The sequence below is a fragment of the Mauremys reevesii genome, linkage group 4 (genome assembly GCF_016161935.1).
Source record: "Mauremys reevesii isolate NIE-2019 linkage group 4, ASM1616193v1, whole genome shotgun sequence".
Lineage (NCBI taxonomy): Eukaryota > Metazoa > Chordata > Testudines > Geoemydidae > Mauremys > Mauremys reevesii.
In genome coordinates, this window is record NC_052626.1 from 148,514,757 (window position 1) to 148,533,855 (window position 19,099).

At 56.2% G+C, this 19,099-nt stretch overlaps 2 protein-coding genes and 1 non-coding gene across 4 annotated transcripts in view; 2 read left to right on the forward strand and 1 right to left on the reverse strand.

The window, feature by feature from the left end:
- Positions 1 to 1,677: 1,677 nt before the first annotated feature.
- On the reverse strand, positions 1,678 to 9,867 carry STX4 (syntaxin 4). Its single transcript, XM_039538969.1, has 11 exons — positions 9,728 to 9,867; positions 7,020 to 7,130; positions 6,721 to 6,820; positions 5,854 to 5,928; positions 5,644 to 5,714; positions 5,445 to 5,553; positions 4,653 to 4,729; positions 4,399 to 4,536; positions 3,915 to 4,025; positions 3,441 to 3,578; positions 1,678 to 3,320 (listed from the first exon to the last, which is right to left on the reverse strand). The coding sequence occupies exons 1-10, from the start codon at positions 9,755 to 9,757 to the stop codon at positions 3,495 to 3,497; spliced, it is 906 nt and encodes a 301-aa protein (XP_039394903.1). The 5' UTR covers positions 9,758 to 9,867; the 3' UTR covers positions 1,678 to 3,320; positions 3,441 to 3,494.
- A 548-nt stretch (positions 9,868 to 10,415) lies between these two features.
- Positions 10,416 to 10,520, forward strand: LOC120405468. The gene has a single exon (XR_005598583.1). It is a non-coding gene; the product is annotated as a U6 spliceosomal RNA (small nuclear RNA).
- Positions 10,521 to 15,357: 4,837 nt separating this feature from the next.
- STX1B (syntaxin 1B) overlaps positions 15,358 to 19,099 on the forward strand; it is a 53,881-nt gene continuing 50,139 nt past the window's right edge. For both annotated transcript variants that reach the window (XM_039536742.1, XM_039536741.1), the window contains exon 1: positions 15,358 to 15,422. In XM_039536742.1, the coding sequence (XP_039392676.1) occupies positions 15,393 to 15,422 (30 nt within the window). In that variant the 5' untranslated portion in view covers positions 15,358 to 15,392. The remainder of the gene's footprint in view (positions 15,423 to 19,099) is intronic.

Consider the following 19,099-nt stretch of genomic DNA (forward strand, 5'->3'; position numbering starts at 1 on the left):
TGTCTGGCTTCAGCCCCCCTCTCCTGCTTCAGCCAGAGTCTCCGCTGGCAGGCATTAATCCCCCCACCCCCGCCAGCTGTGCAATTCCAGGGGTGGTCTTAACCCTCCTCCTTCAGCCTTGGGGCTCTGGCAGTGGGCTCCTGCCTCCCTCCAGCTACTGGGCTCTGGGCTTCGCCCCCCGGATCCAGCCATGGGGCTGCAGCTCTAGGTTTCAGCAGGGCCAACCTTATTGGGTGCCATGGTTAAAGGGTACAGAAGGGAGCTCACAGCAATGGCGGGGGAAGCATCAGGCCCAGAGGGCTCCGTCAGGGCGAGAGGGAGACAGCCAGGGTCAAGGGCACCGAAAAAGAGCGCTGTACATTAATTTCCTAATTGAGTCTGCAAAGAAGACCCTACATAAATAAATGACAGTGGTTCGGCTGTGTAGCTGTGCACAATTGTGTTTGTTTCCCCTACAGTTAATTAAGAATTATACAAAAAAAGGCTCAGAGCGCCCACCAGCAAAAAAGTTGGTGTCAGCACTCGGAGGCCACCGAAAAAGTGTGTTGTGAGAACCACTCCCTAGACTCGCACACGGAGCCAGCCTACTGCTCTGGAACGGATGTGAAAGGAGCCACTCGGGACGGGAGATGCATGGAGAAACATCGCCCCCTACCGGTGGCCACTGTACTACAGCAGGCACTTTAGGAACATAAGAGCATCCACACTCGGTCAGACCAAAGGTCCATCTAGCCCAGTGTCCTGTCTTCCAACAGTGGCCAATGTCAGGTGCCCAGAGGGAATGAACAGAACAGGGACTCATCAAGTGATCCATCCCATCGCTCATTTCCCAACTTCTAGCAAACAGAGGCTAGGGACACCATCCCTGCCCATCCTGGCTAATAGCCATTGATGGACCTGTCCTCCATGAACTTATCTAGTTCGTTTTTGAACCCTGTTATGGTGTTGGCCTTCACAACATCCTCTGGCAAGGAGTGCCACAGGTTGACTGTGCCTTTTGTGAAGAAATACAGTACTTCCTTTTCTTTGTTTTAAACCTGCTGTCTAATTTTGTTTGGTGACCCCTAGATCTTGTGTTATGAGGAGGAGGAAACAACCCTTCCTTATCTACTTTCTCTACACCAGTCGTGATTTTATAGACCTCTATCATATCCCACCCCTTAGTCGTCTCTTTTCCAAGCTGAAAAGTTCCAGTCTCATTAATCTCTCCTCATACAGAAGCCGTTCCATACCCCTAATCATTTTTGTTGCCCTTTTCTGAACCTTTTCCAATTCCAATAGATCTTTCTTGAGATGGGGCGACCAAATCTGCATGCAGTATTCAAGGTGCGGGCGTGGGATTTACATAGAGGCAAGATGATATTTTCTGTCCTATTATCTATCCCTTTCTTAATTATTCCCAGCAGTCAGTTCGCTTTTTTCACTGCCGCTGCACACTGAGTGGATGTTTCAGGTTACTTCAGTGAGCAATGACCCCGGAGTACTCACCAGGCACTGAGATGCTTCCACCTCTGGGGAGGGGCAGCTGGGAACAGGTGCAGGGTGACATCACACCAGGGGGGCTCGCCCGGCGCGGAGATGCAGCCGCTTCTGGGGCAGGGCAGCTGGGGCACAAGCTTTGCACACAGAGGCACATACACTGATTGCACGAGAATCAAACCTTTTGCAACCCACGGGGCATTTTTAAAAGTGTTTTCTTTATCCTTTTTATTACAAAATACAACTCAGGCCACATTACATTCAATTGCCACGGCAACTGGGAAATGTCGCTCCACATTGCAGCTTAGAGGTTAAGAATTAAAACAAAAGGCTGGGGCAAGAACCCAGGCGTCCTGATCCTCTGCCTGGTTAACGGGGAGAGCAAAAATCTGGCTCATGCCTCAGTGAGTAAGACCCAGCTTGGCTTGGCGGAGGGGCAGTGAGGTCAGAGACCTTTCTCTGGCTTGCTGTGGGGGGTTAGGTCCGCTGATACCCCCCATCCGCACGGATCGGGGTGCGGTATGAGGGGGTGGGGTGGGCCAGGGAAGAGAGGGGGCAGCCAAGGCCTGGGGGTGAGGCCACCACTTGGTACGACGGAAGCAGTGCGAACGGCCGTGCTAAGGCTGAGGGTGATGGAGGAGAGGCGCCAAGGACAGCAGTAGAGCAGGGGCTGATGGGAGTGGGGGAGAAGCAGGGGCAGAGGGGTGCAGAGCATAGGTGCCAGGCAGTGGGCCATGTGGAATGGCGCCCCTCCTGCCAGTCGGCTGGGGGACGGAGGGGGTCAACTGAGAGGGGACGCGGGATTTGAATGGGATCCTGATTAAATACTGAGCCCCAGGGGGTTAAGGCACAAGAGACATGGGGAGGTCGGCCTCCCCTCGGAGCTGGGGATAGAACCCAGGAGTCCTGGCTCACTGGGGGGACAGAAGCCCTCCCCCGCCCACCCCCACCCCCAAAAGCCACCATGCTGCATTGGCACTTACCTCACTGGCAGTGTGAACAGAGACCGACCCCACCCTGCCCCCTAGAGGGAACCTCCTGTTAAGGCAGTGATGGGGCACTGTGAGCAGGGGAGGCCGGAGGGCACCGCCCCCCACAACCAGCAAACAGCGACCCATGGGCCTGGGACGCCCCAATACTCTCACTGGGGCATGGAGTCCCCCACCCTAAGGAGGGGAGTTGGGGAGAGCAGCAGGTACACAGGAAGTGGCACCATATGAGACAGGAAGTGGGCACAGCTGGAGAGGGGGGCGGGACACGGACCGTACCACAGAGAGCAGGCCTGCCCGAGACAGGACGTTGACGTCAGAGGGGAGGGGCCGGAGCACAAAAAGGAATTGGCGTCACCGTAACACAAAGTAGAGACAGAGCCCACACGAAGCCGATTTTCCCAAAACAGGAAGTAGATACTGGCAGGAGGGGCGATGAGACAGGAAGTGGGCTTGGCCAGGTAGAGGTGGGCTTAGAAGAAGTTGACTTGCTTAGTGCGTGAAGTTAGTGCTAGTGTGAGGGGCTTCGCCACGCAAAGTGGCACTGCCCAAAACAGGAAGAGGCTCAAAGGGGAGGGACAGAGCCACAGGAAGTGACATGGAGGATGAACCGTCAGACTAAAATGCCACAAATTCAGACCTCAGAAAATCAGAGGCTCTTCAGGGCGGATCTCACCCCTACCCTGAAGGCAAGAGATGCGAGGAGTCAATAGAAACCGTTCTGGACGGGAGGGGGCTGGCTTGTGCTTAAAGATCAGGATTTAAACCGGGCGTTCGCTCCGGCCATCAGTGCATAAACCTCCCAGCAGGGGGCAGTGGTTCCGCTGGGAGACAGGGCCGTGCTCACGAAACCTGAAAGGCAGAGAATACAGCTGGGGTTAGAAACGCAATATGGGCCCACCCTGCCCCAGCATCCCCAACACCCACACCAGTGGTGCGTGCTGAGGGGTGACTATGCCCCACAGGACTTACCAGAAAGCCCCAGCCCCACAGCAGGGGGAGAGGGGGCGGAAACCGAACACAGGTCTAGCCGGTGGCGATGGCCACTCCGATGATAATCACAACGATGACGACGGTGACCGAGAGGCAGATGATGATCATGAACTTCTTCTGCCGAGCCCCGCACAGAAGGGGAAAGTGTTAGCCGGCTTCCCACCTTTCACAGCTTAACCCACTAGACCCCACTCCCCTCCCATGGCTGGGGATAGAACCCAGGAGTCCTGGCTCCCAGCCCTCTCTGTTCTAACCCACTAGCCCCCACTCTCCTCCCAGAGCCATCAAAAGAACCCAGGAGTCCTGGTTCCCGGTTAACAGTGAGGTGTATAAAAAGTGGGATGTGGGTCCTTTCCCCTGGAGGGGTGTTGGTTCTGATCCGGCTGCTAAGCTAGGGGTCGGGGGGTGAGATTGGTTTGTTCAGTGGGGCGGGAAGGGAACATGGGGACCCACCTTGCGGGCTTTCTGCTGGCTCTCCCTGGCCGAGCTGAGATGGACGTGTCCCTTCTTGACGTAATCCTGTGAGTCCAGGATGTTCTTCTCAATCCGGTCGATCATCTCCCCCTACAGCCCAGGGGAGAAGGAGGTGGTTGTGATACCCTCAGCAGGTCCAGGATTCGGGGAACAGGGAACAAGGGTGAGAGACGGGGGAGCACGAGGCGGCCAAGCTGAAACGAAGGGGAGATGGACAGGACTATGGGAGGAATGGGGCAGCACCGACAGGAAGTGGCCCTTCCCCACACAGGAAGTGGCCATTGGCAATGCGGGGCGGGGCTGGGCACACAGGAAGTGGCCTTTCCTAAAACAGGAAGCGGATATTGGCTAGAGCGGGCAAGTGGAAGTGGTGGCTGGCAGGAGAGGCGGGCCCAGGGGAAGGAGCCAGCTGCCCAGAAGAGGCAAAGCTGTGCCCCCAGGGAGGTTCTGGACCCCCCCATACCTGCAGCTCCACCTCGGTGGCAAGGTAGGTGAACATCTCGTGCAGCTCCTGGATGCTGCGCTCCAGCTTGAGGATTTCGTCATGCCGGGTCTCTATCTCGTTCAGCGCCTGCTTGGTCACACGCGTGTCCTTCATGATCTGCCGGGGCAGGAAGGAAAGGGGGAGGGGGGGTCAATATCCCAGCCTGGCCTGTACAGATCCCATCCCCCCCCCATCGTTCCCCACACACATGCACACCCGTCCCTGGCACTCACGTTAGAGACAAACACCTCCGTCTGGCCACTCTCCAGCATCTGCTCCAGCTCTTCGTCTGACACCACGCCGCCGCCGGCTGCCGTGAGAGTAAGGGGCTGGGTCAGCTCCCTTCCTTACCCACTAGACCCCACTCCCCTCCCAAGGCTGGAGAGAGAACCCAGGAGTCCTGGCTCCCAGGCCCCCTGCTCTAACCCTGGCCTCCCCACAGTCATTGGAACAGGTTTATCATCCATCGATTGCCCTGCCTGGATTTGACCCATGAATTCCAGCCCCCCAGCACAGACCCCTGCTACTCTAGCTCCAGGGGTAACCTGCCTTAACAGGTAGCACCATTACAGCCGTTATCCTCAGTACACAGCTGAAGGGGTAATGCCATTGGCTAGTAGCAGTGGCTGGCTGTTTTCCTCACTGCAGACCTAAAGGAGGTGCTCCATTAGCTGGCAGCAGCAGTAGGCAATTAGCCCATACTGATGAGCCACTAAAGAGGCATGTTCACTCTACAGGTTACATCCCGGGGCCCTCCCTAGGGATTGGGGGCAAGACTGTCTGGCCAACGCAGAATTCCAGTCGGGGATCTGCTCGGTCAGAGGGGCAGGACCCCTTGACCAATCCAGAACCCCCGCCAAGGATAAGGACCATCGAAGGGGCAGGACCCCCTTGGCCAACACAGAGTCCAGGCTGATGGCCTGGACTGGCAGCGAGGCAGGATCCATGGCTCTAGACCGTCCTAGGGGCAGGATCCGTGGGACGGAGGGAAAGCCCCCAGGCTGGGCTCAGAGGCCGGCACTCACTGATCTGCAGCTGGCGGTGGATTCGCTCCACGTTGCGGTCCCGGTACTGCGACTGGATGGTGTTGCACTTGTTGATCAGCTCCAGGAACTGCTGGGACAGGATGCCGTGCTGGGAACGGGGAAGCCGGGGGTGGGTTAATCGCAGCTCCTGGGCCCAGACACAAACACACCCGCACCACCCTCGTCACACACCCCTCACCTGGGTTCTCTTCATCCGGATGTTGATGGCATTTCTGTTCTCATCCTCCTCACCCTTCTTGGGTTCGATGGCTGGGGAGAGACTGGAGTTGATGGAGAGAACCCAGGAATCCGGGTTTCCAGCCCTGCCCCCACCCCACCTCTATTCCCCTCCCAGAGCTGGGACAGAACCCAGGAGTCCAGGCTCCCAGTCCCCCAATCTCACACTCACTTTTCAGGCGGCTCCGAATGTCTTTGGCCAGACCCTTGATCTCCTCACGCAGTCTCTGCAGATCTCGCTTCATGCCTGGGGCAGATTTGCGGGGAGGGTGTCAGATGTCAGCCGAGCCCCCCATCCTCCCAGGGACAATCCCAACCCCATCCCCAGATCTTTAAGGGGTCCTTAAGTCAAGCCTAGACCCATCCACTCCTGAGGGGACGTTCAAGAGCCCCCTCCCCAAGAATGATCTAGGCAAAACCCTCCGCTCCCCAATGCTACCCAAGAGCCCCCCTTCGCCTGCCCCACCTAGTCCCTCCCCCCGAACGCCCCACATATTCCACCCACCAAACTGCTCCCCGCACACCGCCCCCCATGCCAACCATATCCTTTCCAGACCTTCCCCACACATCGCCTCAGGCTCCCACCCCAGATTCCCCATGTCCGCAGACCGCCCCATAAGCCTGGTCACACGCCGCTCCACATCATATCCCCTTGTGTTCCCCTCTCCCAGACTTCCCCAAACCCCCCCTCCCAGTTACCCTCTTCCCCCTCCACTCTCCCAGACCCCCACAATACCCCACCTCACCTCCAGCTTCCTAACCCTGCCCTCCACTTCCTCCTGAAAGCCCTCCCTTCCCAACACTGCCCCATACTCCTCCCTGGGACCCCTCCAGCCCCCATATCCATAAACCCCCTGCCCCAACCCAGACCACCCCCACCCTGCAGGGGACCCACAAACCATGCCCCTCTCCCCCAACCCAACCCTGCCACGGGACCCAGAATACGGCACAGGCCATGCATGATGCCACGTTACAAGCCATGTGGAGGCGGGGGGCGTTGTGTCAGCGTTGGAAGGATTCCTGCCCACCCCCAGCTTACTGTCCTCCGGCAGCGGGGTGGCCAGAATCGTGGTCTGATGCTTTTCCAGATCCTTCACCTTCCCCTCCAGGGTCTTCAGTGCCTCACGGATCCCCCGGGCCTGCAGGAGCGGAAAATAGACAGAGATGAGACCACCCCGCAGCCTGGAGTAGCCACTCCCGTGCCCTGGTGATGGATCACAGCCAGCGCCCCCTAGGGGGAAAGGCCCCGTGTCCCATTCCCTGCCCCCAGTGCAGCCAGTCCCCAGCCCTGGGGCTGAACTGGAGTTGGCGCCCTCTGGAGGGCAGAGGCTGCGTTACCGTCTGGAAGAACTCGTCCGGCAGCTCCCCTTCATCCTTGGACTTGGCCGATCCTGGCTTCAGGACCAGGACCACCCGCTCGGCCTCCTCATCGTCTGAGCTCCCGTCATCCTGTGGGGAGGGGGAGGTCAGGCACCGTACACAGACCCCCGCTCTGCAGCCAGCTCCATCCTTCTCACCTCACCCATCCCCCTCCCCACCCAGGCTACTCCCCCCACCCCATCTCCCTCTTCCTGCCCCAGTCCCCATCAACACCCCAACCCAACCCCTGCCCTTCCACGCACCCTTGCCCACTCCCCCTACCCAATCAGGGTGGATAAAAATCAATATTTTTTTTTATTTAAATCAGATTTTTTTGATAAAATGCTTCTTGAGGAAAAAACCTATCGAAAGACAGTTTTAATTAAGATCCATGATGAGCTATAATGTAATAGGGATTATAAATTCTAATTCTATATTATGAGACAATATATTCATGTCATGTTTAAGAAAAGTTTTGTACATGAGTTCCAATAGTTCATGGATTAGGGATCCCACGGGCTTCTGTAGAGATTATTTAGGTTAATCTTTCTATCTACCCAATGGGACACAGTGCTTAGTCTAGATGATACCAGCAGAGATGCTTAGTTTTGCAGTTCCCAAACTGTGGATTTGTGTCTCCAGAGGTAACTTGCTTGTGAACAGCAAAAATGATTTTAAATAAATATAGAGAGGTGAGAAATAACAGACCTCAACCTTATTGCCCCTCTGCAAATGTGTGTACACAGAGTCAATCCCTTACCTCTCTCGAAAAGTGCAAAGTTTCAGAAAGTTCAATGAATAGAAGATTGTTGGGGGCGGACTAGATCTGGACAAGGAGAAAAAGTCTGGAGATAAACGTGAGTACGGAGCGACAGGCAGTAGAAACCTTGAGGTCTTTCTGAGTGTGGCCTTGATTGATTTGAGATCTACCATACCATTCTCTCCCTAGAAGGGAAAACCTATAATGGCAGCAGGCCGTAAGAGAGACCCAGTTTGGGTCTCATCTGTCTCTGAGCTGTGAAGATGTATGAAGGTTATAACAACCAACAAGAATGCACTTTTAAGTAGAAATCCATGATTAAATTGAGTCCACCACCACTTTCCACCCTCCCCCACTATACGTGCTACACGCCAATCACAAAATATCAGGGTTGGAAGGAATGTCAGGTCATCTAGTCCAACCCCCTGCTCAAAGCAGAACCAAACCTCAGATCCCTAAATGGCCCCCTCAAGGATTGAACTCACAACCCCGGGCTTAGCACACCAATGCTCAAATCACTGAGCTAATCCTCCTGCCCAGACCTGGCCTGAAGCAGACAGAGCAGAGACTTGAACCTGGGTTTCCCACATCCCATGTACAAACCCTAACCACCGGGCTACTCCTCCCACCCACTCTGCCCCTCTTCCACTGGACACGCCTCAGCCCTGATCTCCCTGCCCAATATCTGTGCCCTCTCCCCAACCTTCTCTTAGCTCCCCCTACTCCCTCTCGCCCACATCAATCCTCATGCCATCAATTCACCGATTCCAGGTCCGTGTCCTGGCCCCATCCTGCACCCCCTCTAACCCCAGCTAGGCTAAAACCATTAACACAGCCGCTGGGGAGCTCAGCAGGGGGCGCTCTCCCCTTGCAATCAGCGTAGGCTCCCTGGCTCTGCCGCAGATGTTCTGTGCCACTGGACACGGGGCAGCACCTCTGGGCCTCAGTGTCCCCATGTGTAAAATAGGGAGAATGCTCCTGCCTTTGTCTGTTCGGAGCGTGAGCTTTTCTGAGTGGGGACTACCTCTCCCCGTGTCTATGCAGCGCCTGGCGCGACGGACGCCCCAATTTCGGTTGGAGGAGAGGGGGCCTGTGCAGCACCCAGCACCACGGGGCATCTCCAGGGTTTTGTGGGGCCTGGGAAGCTCCCCCTGGTCACTGACTCCATGGAGAGACATTAACCCTTCGCCTGCTGCACGAGGGGCGGGGGTCACATCTCTCCCAAAGACGGGCAATGCAGAAGGCCAGATACCAGGGTGAGGGGCACAGACAGAGGGAGACGGGGCTGGGGAAAGAGCGGAGGAGGGAGGGACCTCCCTGGAGACAACAGCCCAGCGGGGAGGGAACCAGAAGGGAGAACAGCCTGGGGGAGAGGGAAATTTCCCGGGGAGAGCCTGGGAGTAAATGGGCAGAGCAGAGTGGGGAGGGACTCCCAGGGGAAGAGCCATGGAGTGAATGGGTGGAGCGGGGGAGGGACTCCCGGGAAAGCCCAGGGGTGAATGGGCACAGTGGGGGCAGAACCAGGGGAAGAGCCCCAGGGGTGAATGGGCAGAGCAGGGGAGGGACTCCCGGGGAAGAGCCATGAAATGAATGGGTGGAGCGGGGAGGGAACCAGAAGAGGGAAGAGCCCCAGGGGTGACTGGGCAGAGCAGAGGGGAGGGACTCCCGGGGAAGAGCCTGTGGGGAGGATTCTCGGGGAACAGCCCGGGAGGGGGAGCAGGGGAGGGATTCTCGGGGAACAGCCCGGGGAGGGGGAGCAGGGGGAGGGATTCCCTCGGGGGAACAGCCCGGGGAGGGGGAGCAGGGGGAGGGATTCCCTCGGGGGAACAGCCCGGGGAGGGGGAGCAGGGGGAGGGATTACCGGGGGAGTGGGAGGAGCAGAGGGGGGAGGGGGCTCCCTGGGGGGAACAGCCGGGGTGGCTCTCACCTCTCGGAGCTCCTGCGTGCGATCCCTCATGGTCTCTCCCAGCCGCAGGGCCCCCCCTTCAGCCCGCCCGAGATGGAACTCTCCCGCGCCGCTCTGCGCATGCGTTTGGCACCTCCCAGCGAGCGGCACCGGAAGAGTAGGTTACCCGCACCGGAAATAACTCCGCCCCGAGAGGAAGTTGCCCTGTAGCGTGCCTGGCACCAGCACCGCACGGGCGGCGGGAGGACCGGAAGTCGATGACCCCAAGGAGGGAAGCGCCGCGACCGGAAGTTGGATCGCCCCGACAGGCTATTGCCCTATGCCCAGGAGACTCCGTCCCGGAAGTTGCTGTGCCCTGACCGGAAGTTGCCCTCCAAGCTCAGATACACGTCGCGTTGCCCTTAGCTCTTCTGGCTCAGGTGCCCGCCCGAAGGGCACCATGAAGATACGGGGCGGACAGACAGTCCCTTGGCCTCTGGGCCTCCCAGATCTCTGTTTTCTCAGCTCTGCGCGCCTAGCCCGCCGCTGATATGGCCCCAAAAACTAGAGCGTGCAACCCCACCCCACAGTGACATGCACAGCCCCAGAGAGACCAACCATAGAGTTGACCAAGTCAAGAGAGACCAGAGCGTCACCCTGTCAACTCCAGGGCTGGGGGGGGGGGGGGCTGGCTGGCTCAGGGGGTGGGGAGAATGGGATATGGAGCCTTTCCCCTCACAGGGGCCCATACACTGAAAGTGGACCAATACAGAGACAATTAGCATGACCCCAGACCAAGGATGACACACAAATTTGTGAAGTGGCCTAATGGGAAGAACACTAGACTTGGAGTCAGGAAACGTGGGTTGTTTTCCCAGCCCTACCACTGGCCCTCTGCGTTACCTTGGGCAAGTAGATTCCTCTCCCTGTGCCTCAGTTTCCCCTTCTGTAAAGTGGGGATAATGACACTGATCTCCTAGAGTGAGACAAGGTGGTGCTGGTCTGGGAAAACCCACCTATCAATATTGCACATACCCAATGAGCTGATGCACATTATTAGCTGTATTATGGTAGTACTTAGTAGAGTGATTTGCCAAGGGTCACACAGGGAGTCAGTGGCAGAGCTGGGGATAAAACCCAGGAGTCCTGACTCAAAATCTTGTGCATTAATTACAGGATCTATGATGCCTCTATTACAACAGCTGGCTGGAGGATCATCCTGAATCCAAGCCAAGTGCTAAATTCACAAGCCCAACTTCCGCTTTGATGTTGGCAGGCAAATCCCAGGGTATTGCTTTTGGTAGCAGGGCATTGGCTGCTGCTCTTCTCTCTGTGACTGAACATCCATGCTGCTTGCTTGGCACTTTCCCTGCCTGTCTCTCTCCACAATGAGTCAGGGCTGGAAATCATCCTGGCGGGAACCAGAATGAATTAATTCATCCCATCAAGGCCAAACAGCAAAACCAAGGGGACAGAGCAAGGCACAGTCCTCAGTCCCAACCTGCAGCCTCTCCTATCCCAGCCCAGGGCTCCTCCTGCCCCACACTCAGCTGGTGCCCTTCCATCCTGCCTTGCAGCCCTCTGCTATCCCAGCCCTGGGTTCCTTCACCACAGCACTGCTGGTGCCCCTAAATCCTGACCCACAGACCACTGCTTTCCCAGCCCTGGGGTCTTACGCACACACAGCTTCGGCAGTGCCCCTCAGCCCCAAACCACAGGCCTCAACTAAACCTGGCTGCAAACCCACCATGGTCATTTCTGACTCCCCCCAAAATCATCAGTTTAACCCACTTCCTAAGGATGAATGCCAAGTGAGTCAGCCCTAATTTGGCTCCTCCCCTTCTGAGCCCCAGCCCCCTCCCATGCTGACTCACTCCTTGCATGCATGGCCATAAACTAGCTGCCTTGATTACCTGACACAGTCCAGCATGACTCACATGCCATAGTGACTGCTTCCAGTATAAAAGGGCTGTTGAGAAAAATCACCAGATAAAGTCATCTATTTATCCATTCTTATCTATTAAGTGTACTAAGGTAGCACCACTGACCTTGCCGGAGATCAGAGTCCCTGTGGTGCCAGGTGCTCCACAGAAAGTGTGTGAAAGATGGACCCTATCGCAAGAGGCCATGTCTACACTAGAACTTAGGTTGGCCAAACTCTTTTCGCTCAGGGGTGTGAAAAAAACACCCCACTGAGTAATATATTTTGCTGGCATAAGCACTTGTGTACAAAACAGTAGGTTGGTGGAACAAGTTCTCCCGCCAGCATAGCCACGGCCCTCGTTGAGTTGGTTTTATTATGTTGACGGGAGAGCACTCTCCTGTCGGCAAAAAGTGGCTACACGAGACATCTTACGGCAGCGCAGGTGTATCAGAACAGCTATGTTCCTGTAAGCTCGTAAGTGTGGACATGGTGTAGTATATTATGACAAACACCATGTATATCTTTCCACAATGCCACTGATCCATCCTTCCAAGTCCTAGTCATCCACCCATCTGTCAGACCATCATTCTGTCTATCCATCTGACTTGACAAGCTATAGACATCCATCATCCCGAGTATAGCCATCAGTCATTCCATCCATCCCAGGTATGGTCATCCCTCCTTCCATCCATGCCAGGTATAGCCATCCCTCCTTCCACTGATCCCACCTATACCCATCCCTCCTTCCACCCATCCCGGCTATACCCATCCCTCATTCCATCCATCCCAGCTATACCCATCCCTCATTCCACCCATTCTGGCTATACCTATCTGTCCTTTCATCCATCCCAGCTACAGCCATTCTTCCTTCCATGCAACATCTAGACACCGAGCCATCTAATCTCTGTCCCTCCTTCCCTCCATCCACCAAAACTCAACCTATCTCTTCCTTATCCATCCATCTATCCTCTTCCTTTCTTTTCTTTCTTCCTCCCTCCTTCCATTCATCCATGCTGTACCCTTCCTTCCTTCCTTCCTTCCTTCCTTCCTTCCATCCAAGCCCTAAGTATAGCTCTTTCTCTTTCACCTCCAGCTCTCTGAAAATCAGTGCCATGGTGCTGAATGCTACCAATACTTACTTATTAATAGCCCCCTCACACCTCGGACGCTCACATCTAACTCCCCAGCTGGGGCAGCTGAAGGAGTCTAGGAGCACTTGTGGCTAACGGGGCATAGTCGAACATGCCCATTGCAGACAGGACCGGGTGTGGTGTAGCGCACAATGGCCAGTTGGGCTTAACCCGAAATTCCCTTCCAAGAGGGGTGATTTGTTCACCCATACAGTTATACTGGTCCAACGCCAACTGTGGAGGCAGCTCTACTGGACTAAAGGAGTTGAATACCGGTAGAGCCTATTCCCCTTCCTGTATTGGACTAGCTATGCTGGAATAAGTCGTTTTATCCCAGTTTAGCTGCATACATGTGGAGGGGATCATATGGCTTTAACTAGGCTAGGATAGACAAACCAGTGCAATCTGTGGCATCAGGCTCAACACTGACTGTGAGAGGAGAGCGCCTCCTACTGGCCCCCCCACACACACACTGCTCCTTGCAGCACACCACCCCCAGAACCATTCACTGGGGCTTTGGGGACCAGCACTGACTGTCAGGGGGAGAGGTGGGGGAAGAGAGAGAGAGAGATTTGATTTTTTACAGCACACATTGTGGTGTTGAGCAGCTGTCCAGGGGTGTGAGTGTGTGTATGTATGTGTGTTTCAGTTGTGTAGGGCACACACTGTGGTGCTGTCAGGGAGGATGTGTGTATTGTGGTTGTGTCATGCGCACATTGTAGCACTGTTGAGGAGGCTGTGTGTTCCGGTTGTGTGCCATACACAACCAGAACATACACAGTTCCCTCACACCAAAACAGTGAGTCCTTACACAACCACAGCATAAACACAGTGTGAGGCCTACACAACCAAAACACACACAGCTTCCTGACACCACAACAGTGAGTGAGCTACACAACCACAACACAGACCCACAACACTCTAATATCACAACAGTGAGTGTCCTACACAGCCTCCTCACACCCACACACAATGCCATAACTGTGTGTCCCCTACACAACCACAACACATACACACATTCTCTCCCAGTCTTTCATGCACATGCTCTCCAAGACAAATCCCAGCACAGAGACCCACAACACACTCAACACTGTCACATGCAAACACACTTAAGATGATGCACACACACTTTCAGAACTACACTTCAGTGCCTCTAATCTGCTGATAGATACACACACATACTTTAGTACCCCTTATCTCCTGATAAAAAACACACACAAGCACACAACCTCTCAATCACACTCCAGTATCCCTTATCTGCTGATATGCACACACAGGCACACACACACTCTAAAAACCCTCTAATCTGCAGATAACACACACACACTCACAACTTCAATATAACAACTCTCATCTACTGATACACAACTGCACGCACTATAATACGCCTCTCATCTGCTGATGTACACAACACACACACACTTGCTGCTTCAGAGCAAGGCACATGACTCCCCCTAGTGCCCATTGCTGGAACAACATACCCAGGTGAACCAGCTGGAGGCGGGCTCTGAGGCACTCACACACACTGCAACACTCATACACACACATGCACCGAGACATTCACTGACACACTCTTTTAGACACACTGACACACACTGCAACACTCACAGACAAACACACTCTGAGACATTCACTGACACACACAGTCACAGACACACTGACACATAGACACACACTGATGCTCTGAGATACACACGCACTGAGACACTCACTGACACACACACACTGCAACACTCATAGACAAAGACACTCACAGACGCACTCTGACACACTCACAGACACACACCGACACACACTTTAAGACACACACACACACACTGAGACACACACTGCAACACTCACAGGCACACTCACAGACACACTCTGCCACACTGACATGCTCACAGACACACACATCGACACACACACGCTCTGATACATTCACAAACACACACTCAGACACACACTCACAGACACACACACGCACTGGACACACACACATTGCAACACTTACAGACATACATGCTCTGAGACATTCATGGACACACACTCACAGACACACTCAGACACACTGACATACTCACAAACACTGACACACTCTCTGAGACACACACAGACACTCACTGACACAGACACACACTCTGAGACATTCACTGACACACGGACACACTGACACACAAACACTGCAACACTCACAAACTCACACACACACACTGACACTGACCTGCCCACAGACACACACACTGACACACACTCACACACACACACTGAGCCACTCACACACACAGGCCACCCCCAAATCTGCCCCGCCCCGCCCCCCAAAACTACAACTCCCAGCGCTCCCCGGGGGGGCAGGCGGGCAGGGAGGGGGTGCAGGGAGCATGCCCAGACCCCCATCTCCCCCCTCCCTCCATCCTTCCCCTGCATCCCCCCCCCCGCCCCCTCTGCTGCATCAGCACCAACCTCCCTCCATCCTTGAGCAGCAGCAGCGGCAGCAGCCTCCCGGCTGGAGCAGGGAGCTTCGCCCGGTGCTGCAGTAACCCAGAGCCCCCCACCCCCACTTCCTCCTCTTCCTCCCTCCCCCCCCCCCGCCACCCCAGCAGCAGGCCCCCCCCCCGCCCGGATCCAGGGGGAGCAGGGGCTGCGGCAGCAGCAGGAGGAAGCAGCAGCAGCCATGAAGGACCGTACTCAGGAGCTGAGGACTGTAAGAGCCAATGTCTCCTTTCTACCTAGCCCCGGGGACCCCCCCCGTCCAATCCCCCCCAGGGCCGGGGGGCGGGGAGAGAGCCCTGATTCCCCCGGGGGAGGGGACACCAGAGCCCCCAGGCTGAGCGCTGCAAGGGGGAGGGGACACCAGACTCCCCCCGGCTGAGCTCTCCAAGGGGGAAGGGAGATCAGACCCCCCCACCCAGGCTGACCTCTCCAAGGGGGAAGGGAGATCAGACCCCCGCCCAGGCTGACCTCTCCAAGGGGGAAGGGAGATCAGACCCCCCCCAGGCTGAGCTCTCCAAGGGGGAGGGGAGATCAGAGCCCCCTCCCCAGGGCCGGGGGGCGGGGAGAGAGCCCTGATTCCCCCGGGGGAGGGGACATCAGACCCCCCCAGGCTGAGCGCTCCAAGGGGAAAGGGAGATCAGCCCCCCCCCCACATGCTGAGCACTCCCAGGGGGAAGGGAGATCAGACCACCCCCCAGGCTGAGCTCTCCAACGGGTGGGGGTTGGGGCAGACCCCCCCAGGCTGAGCTCTCCAAGGGGTGGGGGGTTGGGGCAGACCCCCTAGCTCAGATCTACAAAGGGGGGAAATTTAGATGGGGAGGGGAGTCCATTGCTGAACTCCCAGGGAGTGTGTTTGCGGGTGTGTGTGGTGGGGATCCAGCGCCCCCCCCATAGAGACCAAGAGGGAGGAGATGATAAGGGGGAATAACCCCTCCCCAGGATATATTTCCATGGGTCTATGGGAAGGGGTATGTGTGATGGATGCGGGGGGGGGGAGATTCAGATCCCCCCCCAACCCCCTTCTTTCTAGCTCCATCCAACCCGCTCCCACCCCCTCTCTGGTGCCCAAATCGAATCGGGCTTGTCTGTTTCATAATATTTTTTTCCTGGTGATATTTCACCAGTTTCCCGGCCAGGATTCCTATTCCCCCCTCACACACTCCCCTTTGGGAGTTTTCTGGGAGGATGCAGGGGGGGAGGAGGAATGCGGTGGCAGGATAAAATATATATATGGGGTGATGGAGAAAGAACCACCCCTTTTCCACACACCCCCAATGTATGTCACAGATCAAGGTTGGGGCGGTGGGCGGGGGTGGGTGGGTGGGAGGGGAGCCGGGAATCTGGGTCTTTGCAAATCTTTCTCTCAAGGAAAAGGCAGGATCTATTTCTGTCTGTGATTCCTGTGGGTTCTATTCGGGTCTGTGTGTGTGTGTGTGTGTGTGTGTGTGTGTGTGTGTGTGTGTGTGTGTGTGTGTGTGTGTGTGCGCGCTTGCTCATTTCACTTCCCTAATAAAAATATTGCAGATGGAGAGAAAATTCTCTCCAACAGGATACAGGCAGTTCAGAGGTGTGTGTGTGTGTGTGTGTTTAACAACAAATACCCAGAAACACGGTTTAATTACAGCTTGGGGGGGGGGGGGAAATCCTTCCAAAATTGCTAGTTGATTTGCTTTCCGCTTTGCTGCTGCGGGATGGATGGAGCCAGACAGACAATGCTGCTCGGCGCATGGAGTCTAAAATAGCTGGTGGCAAGCGCACCCTTCTGCAGTGAACAGAAGCGGGGGCTTTTCCCCCTGTGCTGTGATGCTGGCAGCAGGGAAGGCTGGCTGGGATGGAGGGATGGGGAAAGGCAGGGAGAAGGAGAGAGGCAGCCGGGAATGGAGCCTGCTCGTTTGCTGCAGGGACACAGGGATGGACGGAGAAGGAGGAATAAATGACTCTTTTGGGTGATTGGGAGCCGTTCCCTTCGCTATGAGGATGGAGGGATGGAGAAAGGCAGCGAGGCGGAGCTGGGGATAGAGAGCCCCTGTCTGCTCGCTGGGGCTCTTTCCTTCCCTTCAGGGATGGAGGGATGGAGCCTTCCCTTCAGAGATGGAGGGATGGAGAAAGGCAGCGAGGCGGAGCTGGGGATAGAGAGCCCCTGTCTGCTCGCTGGGGCTCTTTCCTTCCCTTCAGGGATGGAGGGATGGAGAAAGGCAGCGAGGCGGAGAGACGGAGCTGGGGATAGAGAGCCCCTGTCTGCTCGCTGGGGCTCTTTCCTTCCCTTCAGGGATGGAGGGATGGAGAAAGGCAGCGAGGCGGAGAGGTGGGAATGGATTCCAGAGCTCCGGGCTGCTCGCTGGGGCTTCTCCTGGCTAGATTTGAAGGCTGCTGCCTTCTCTGTGGCCCTTGGGCCAGGGGCCGGCAGGACTGGGGGGGGCTGTGGCCGGCGGGAGGCCCTGGGCCCCGCGCCCCTGGCCCAGCTGCAGGTGCGGGCAGGTGGGTGCAGGGAAGATGGCCCGGCTGGCTGCTGGCGCAGTGGGTGCTGGGTCGGGTTTGCTGCAGGGAGCGGAGGGGGGTTTTCACTCGACGGTGGGGGGTGAATGCAGCAGAGAGACACGGGGGGGGTGAGAGGGAGTGTGTGGCGTGCATGTGAGTGACGTGTCTGTCAGTGTGTGATGAGCGTGTGTATGTGATGTGTGTCTGTGAGCAACGGCTGTGTGCCTCTCAGGGTGTGTGTGTGTTTGTGTGTGTGTGTCCGATGGCTGTGTGTCTGTCAGGGGGTGTGTGTGTTTGTGTGTGTGTGTGTGTGTGTGTCCGATGGCTGTGTGTCTGTCAGGGTGTGTGTGTGTGTCCGATGGCTGTGTGTCTGTCAGGGTGTGTGGGTGGGTGTGTGTCCCCATGTGTGAGCAACAGCTGTGTGCCTCTCAGAGTGTGTTTGTGTGTGTGTGTGTGTGTCCCGTATGTGAGCGACGGCTGTGTGTCTGTCAGGGTGTGTGTGTGTTTGTGTCTGTGTGTGTGTCCAACGGCTGTGTGTCTGTCAGGGTGTGTGGGGTGTGTGTGTGTCAGGGTGTGTGTGTGTGTGCGTGTCCGTCCTATGGCTGTGTGTCAGGGTGTGTGTGTGCATGTATGTGCAATGACTGTGTGTCTGTCTGTGAGCAATGGCTGTGTGTCTGTCAGTGCATGTGTGTGTCCCCTCCCGTGTGTGAGCAATGGCTGTGTGCCTCTCAGGGTGTGTGTGTGTGTGTGTGTGTGTGTGTCTCCCCGATGGCTGTGTGTCTGTCAGGGTGTGTGTGTGTGTGTGTCTCTCCTACGGCTGTGTGTCTGTCAGGGGGGGGTGTGCGTGCATGTGTGTGCAATGACTGTGTGTCTCTCTGTGAGCAACGGCTGTGTGTCTGTCAGTGTGTGTGTGTGTGTGTGTGTCCCCACGTGTGAGCAACAGCTGTGTGCCTCTCAGAGTGTGTTTGTGTGTGTGTGTCCCGTGTGTGAGCGATGGCTGTGTGTCTGTCAGGGTGTGTGTGTGCATGTTGAGCGACGACTGAGTGTTCCCATGTGTGAGCAACAGCTGTGTGTCTGTCTGTCTGTCTGTGTGTGTGTGTCCCCGTGTGTGAGCGATGGCTGTGTGTCTGTCAGGGTGTGTGTGTGCATGTGTGAGCGACGACTGTGTGTCCTCGTGTCTGAGCGAAGGCTGTGTGTCTCTCAGTATGTGTGTGTGTGTGTCCCCGTGTGTGAGCGACGGCTGTGTGTCTGTCAGGGTGTGTGATGTGAGAGAGTGTGTGTGTCTATGTGTGAGCAATGGGGGTGTGTCTATCAGTGTGTGTGAGTTTGTGACATGTGTATGTCTTTATGTAAGCGATGAGTTTTTGTCAGTGTGTGTGATGTGAGTGTGTGTCTATGTGTGAGCAACGG

Coding starts and splice junctions, on each gene's coding strand:
- STX4 (XM_039538969.1), bottom strand. CDS start 9,757: ATGAGGGATCGCACGCAGGAGCTCCGAGAG. Junction 6,821..7,019: donor CGGACGAGTTCTTCCAGACG/GTAACGCAGCCT, acceptor CCGCTCCTGCAG/GCCCGGGGGATCCGTGAGGC. Junction 4,537..4,652: donor CGGAGGTGTTTGTCTCTAAC/GTGAGTGCCAGG, acceptor CTGCCCCGGCAG/ATCATGAAGGACACGCGTGT.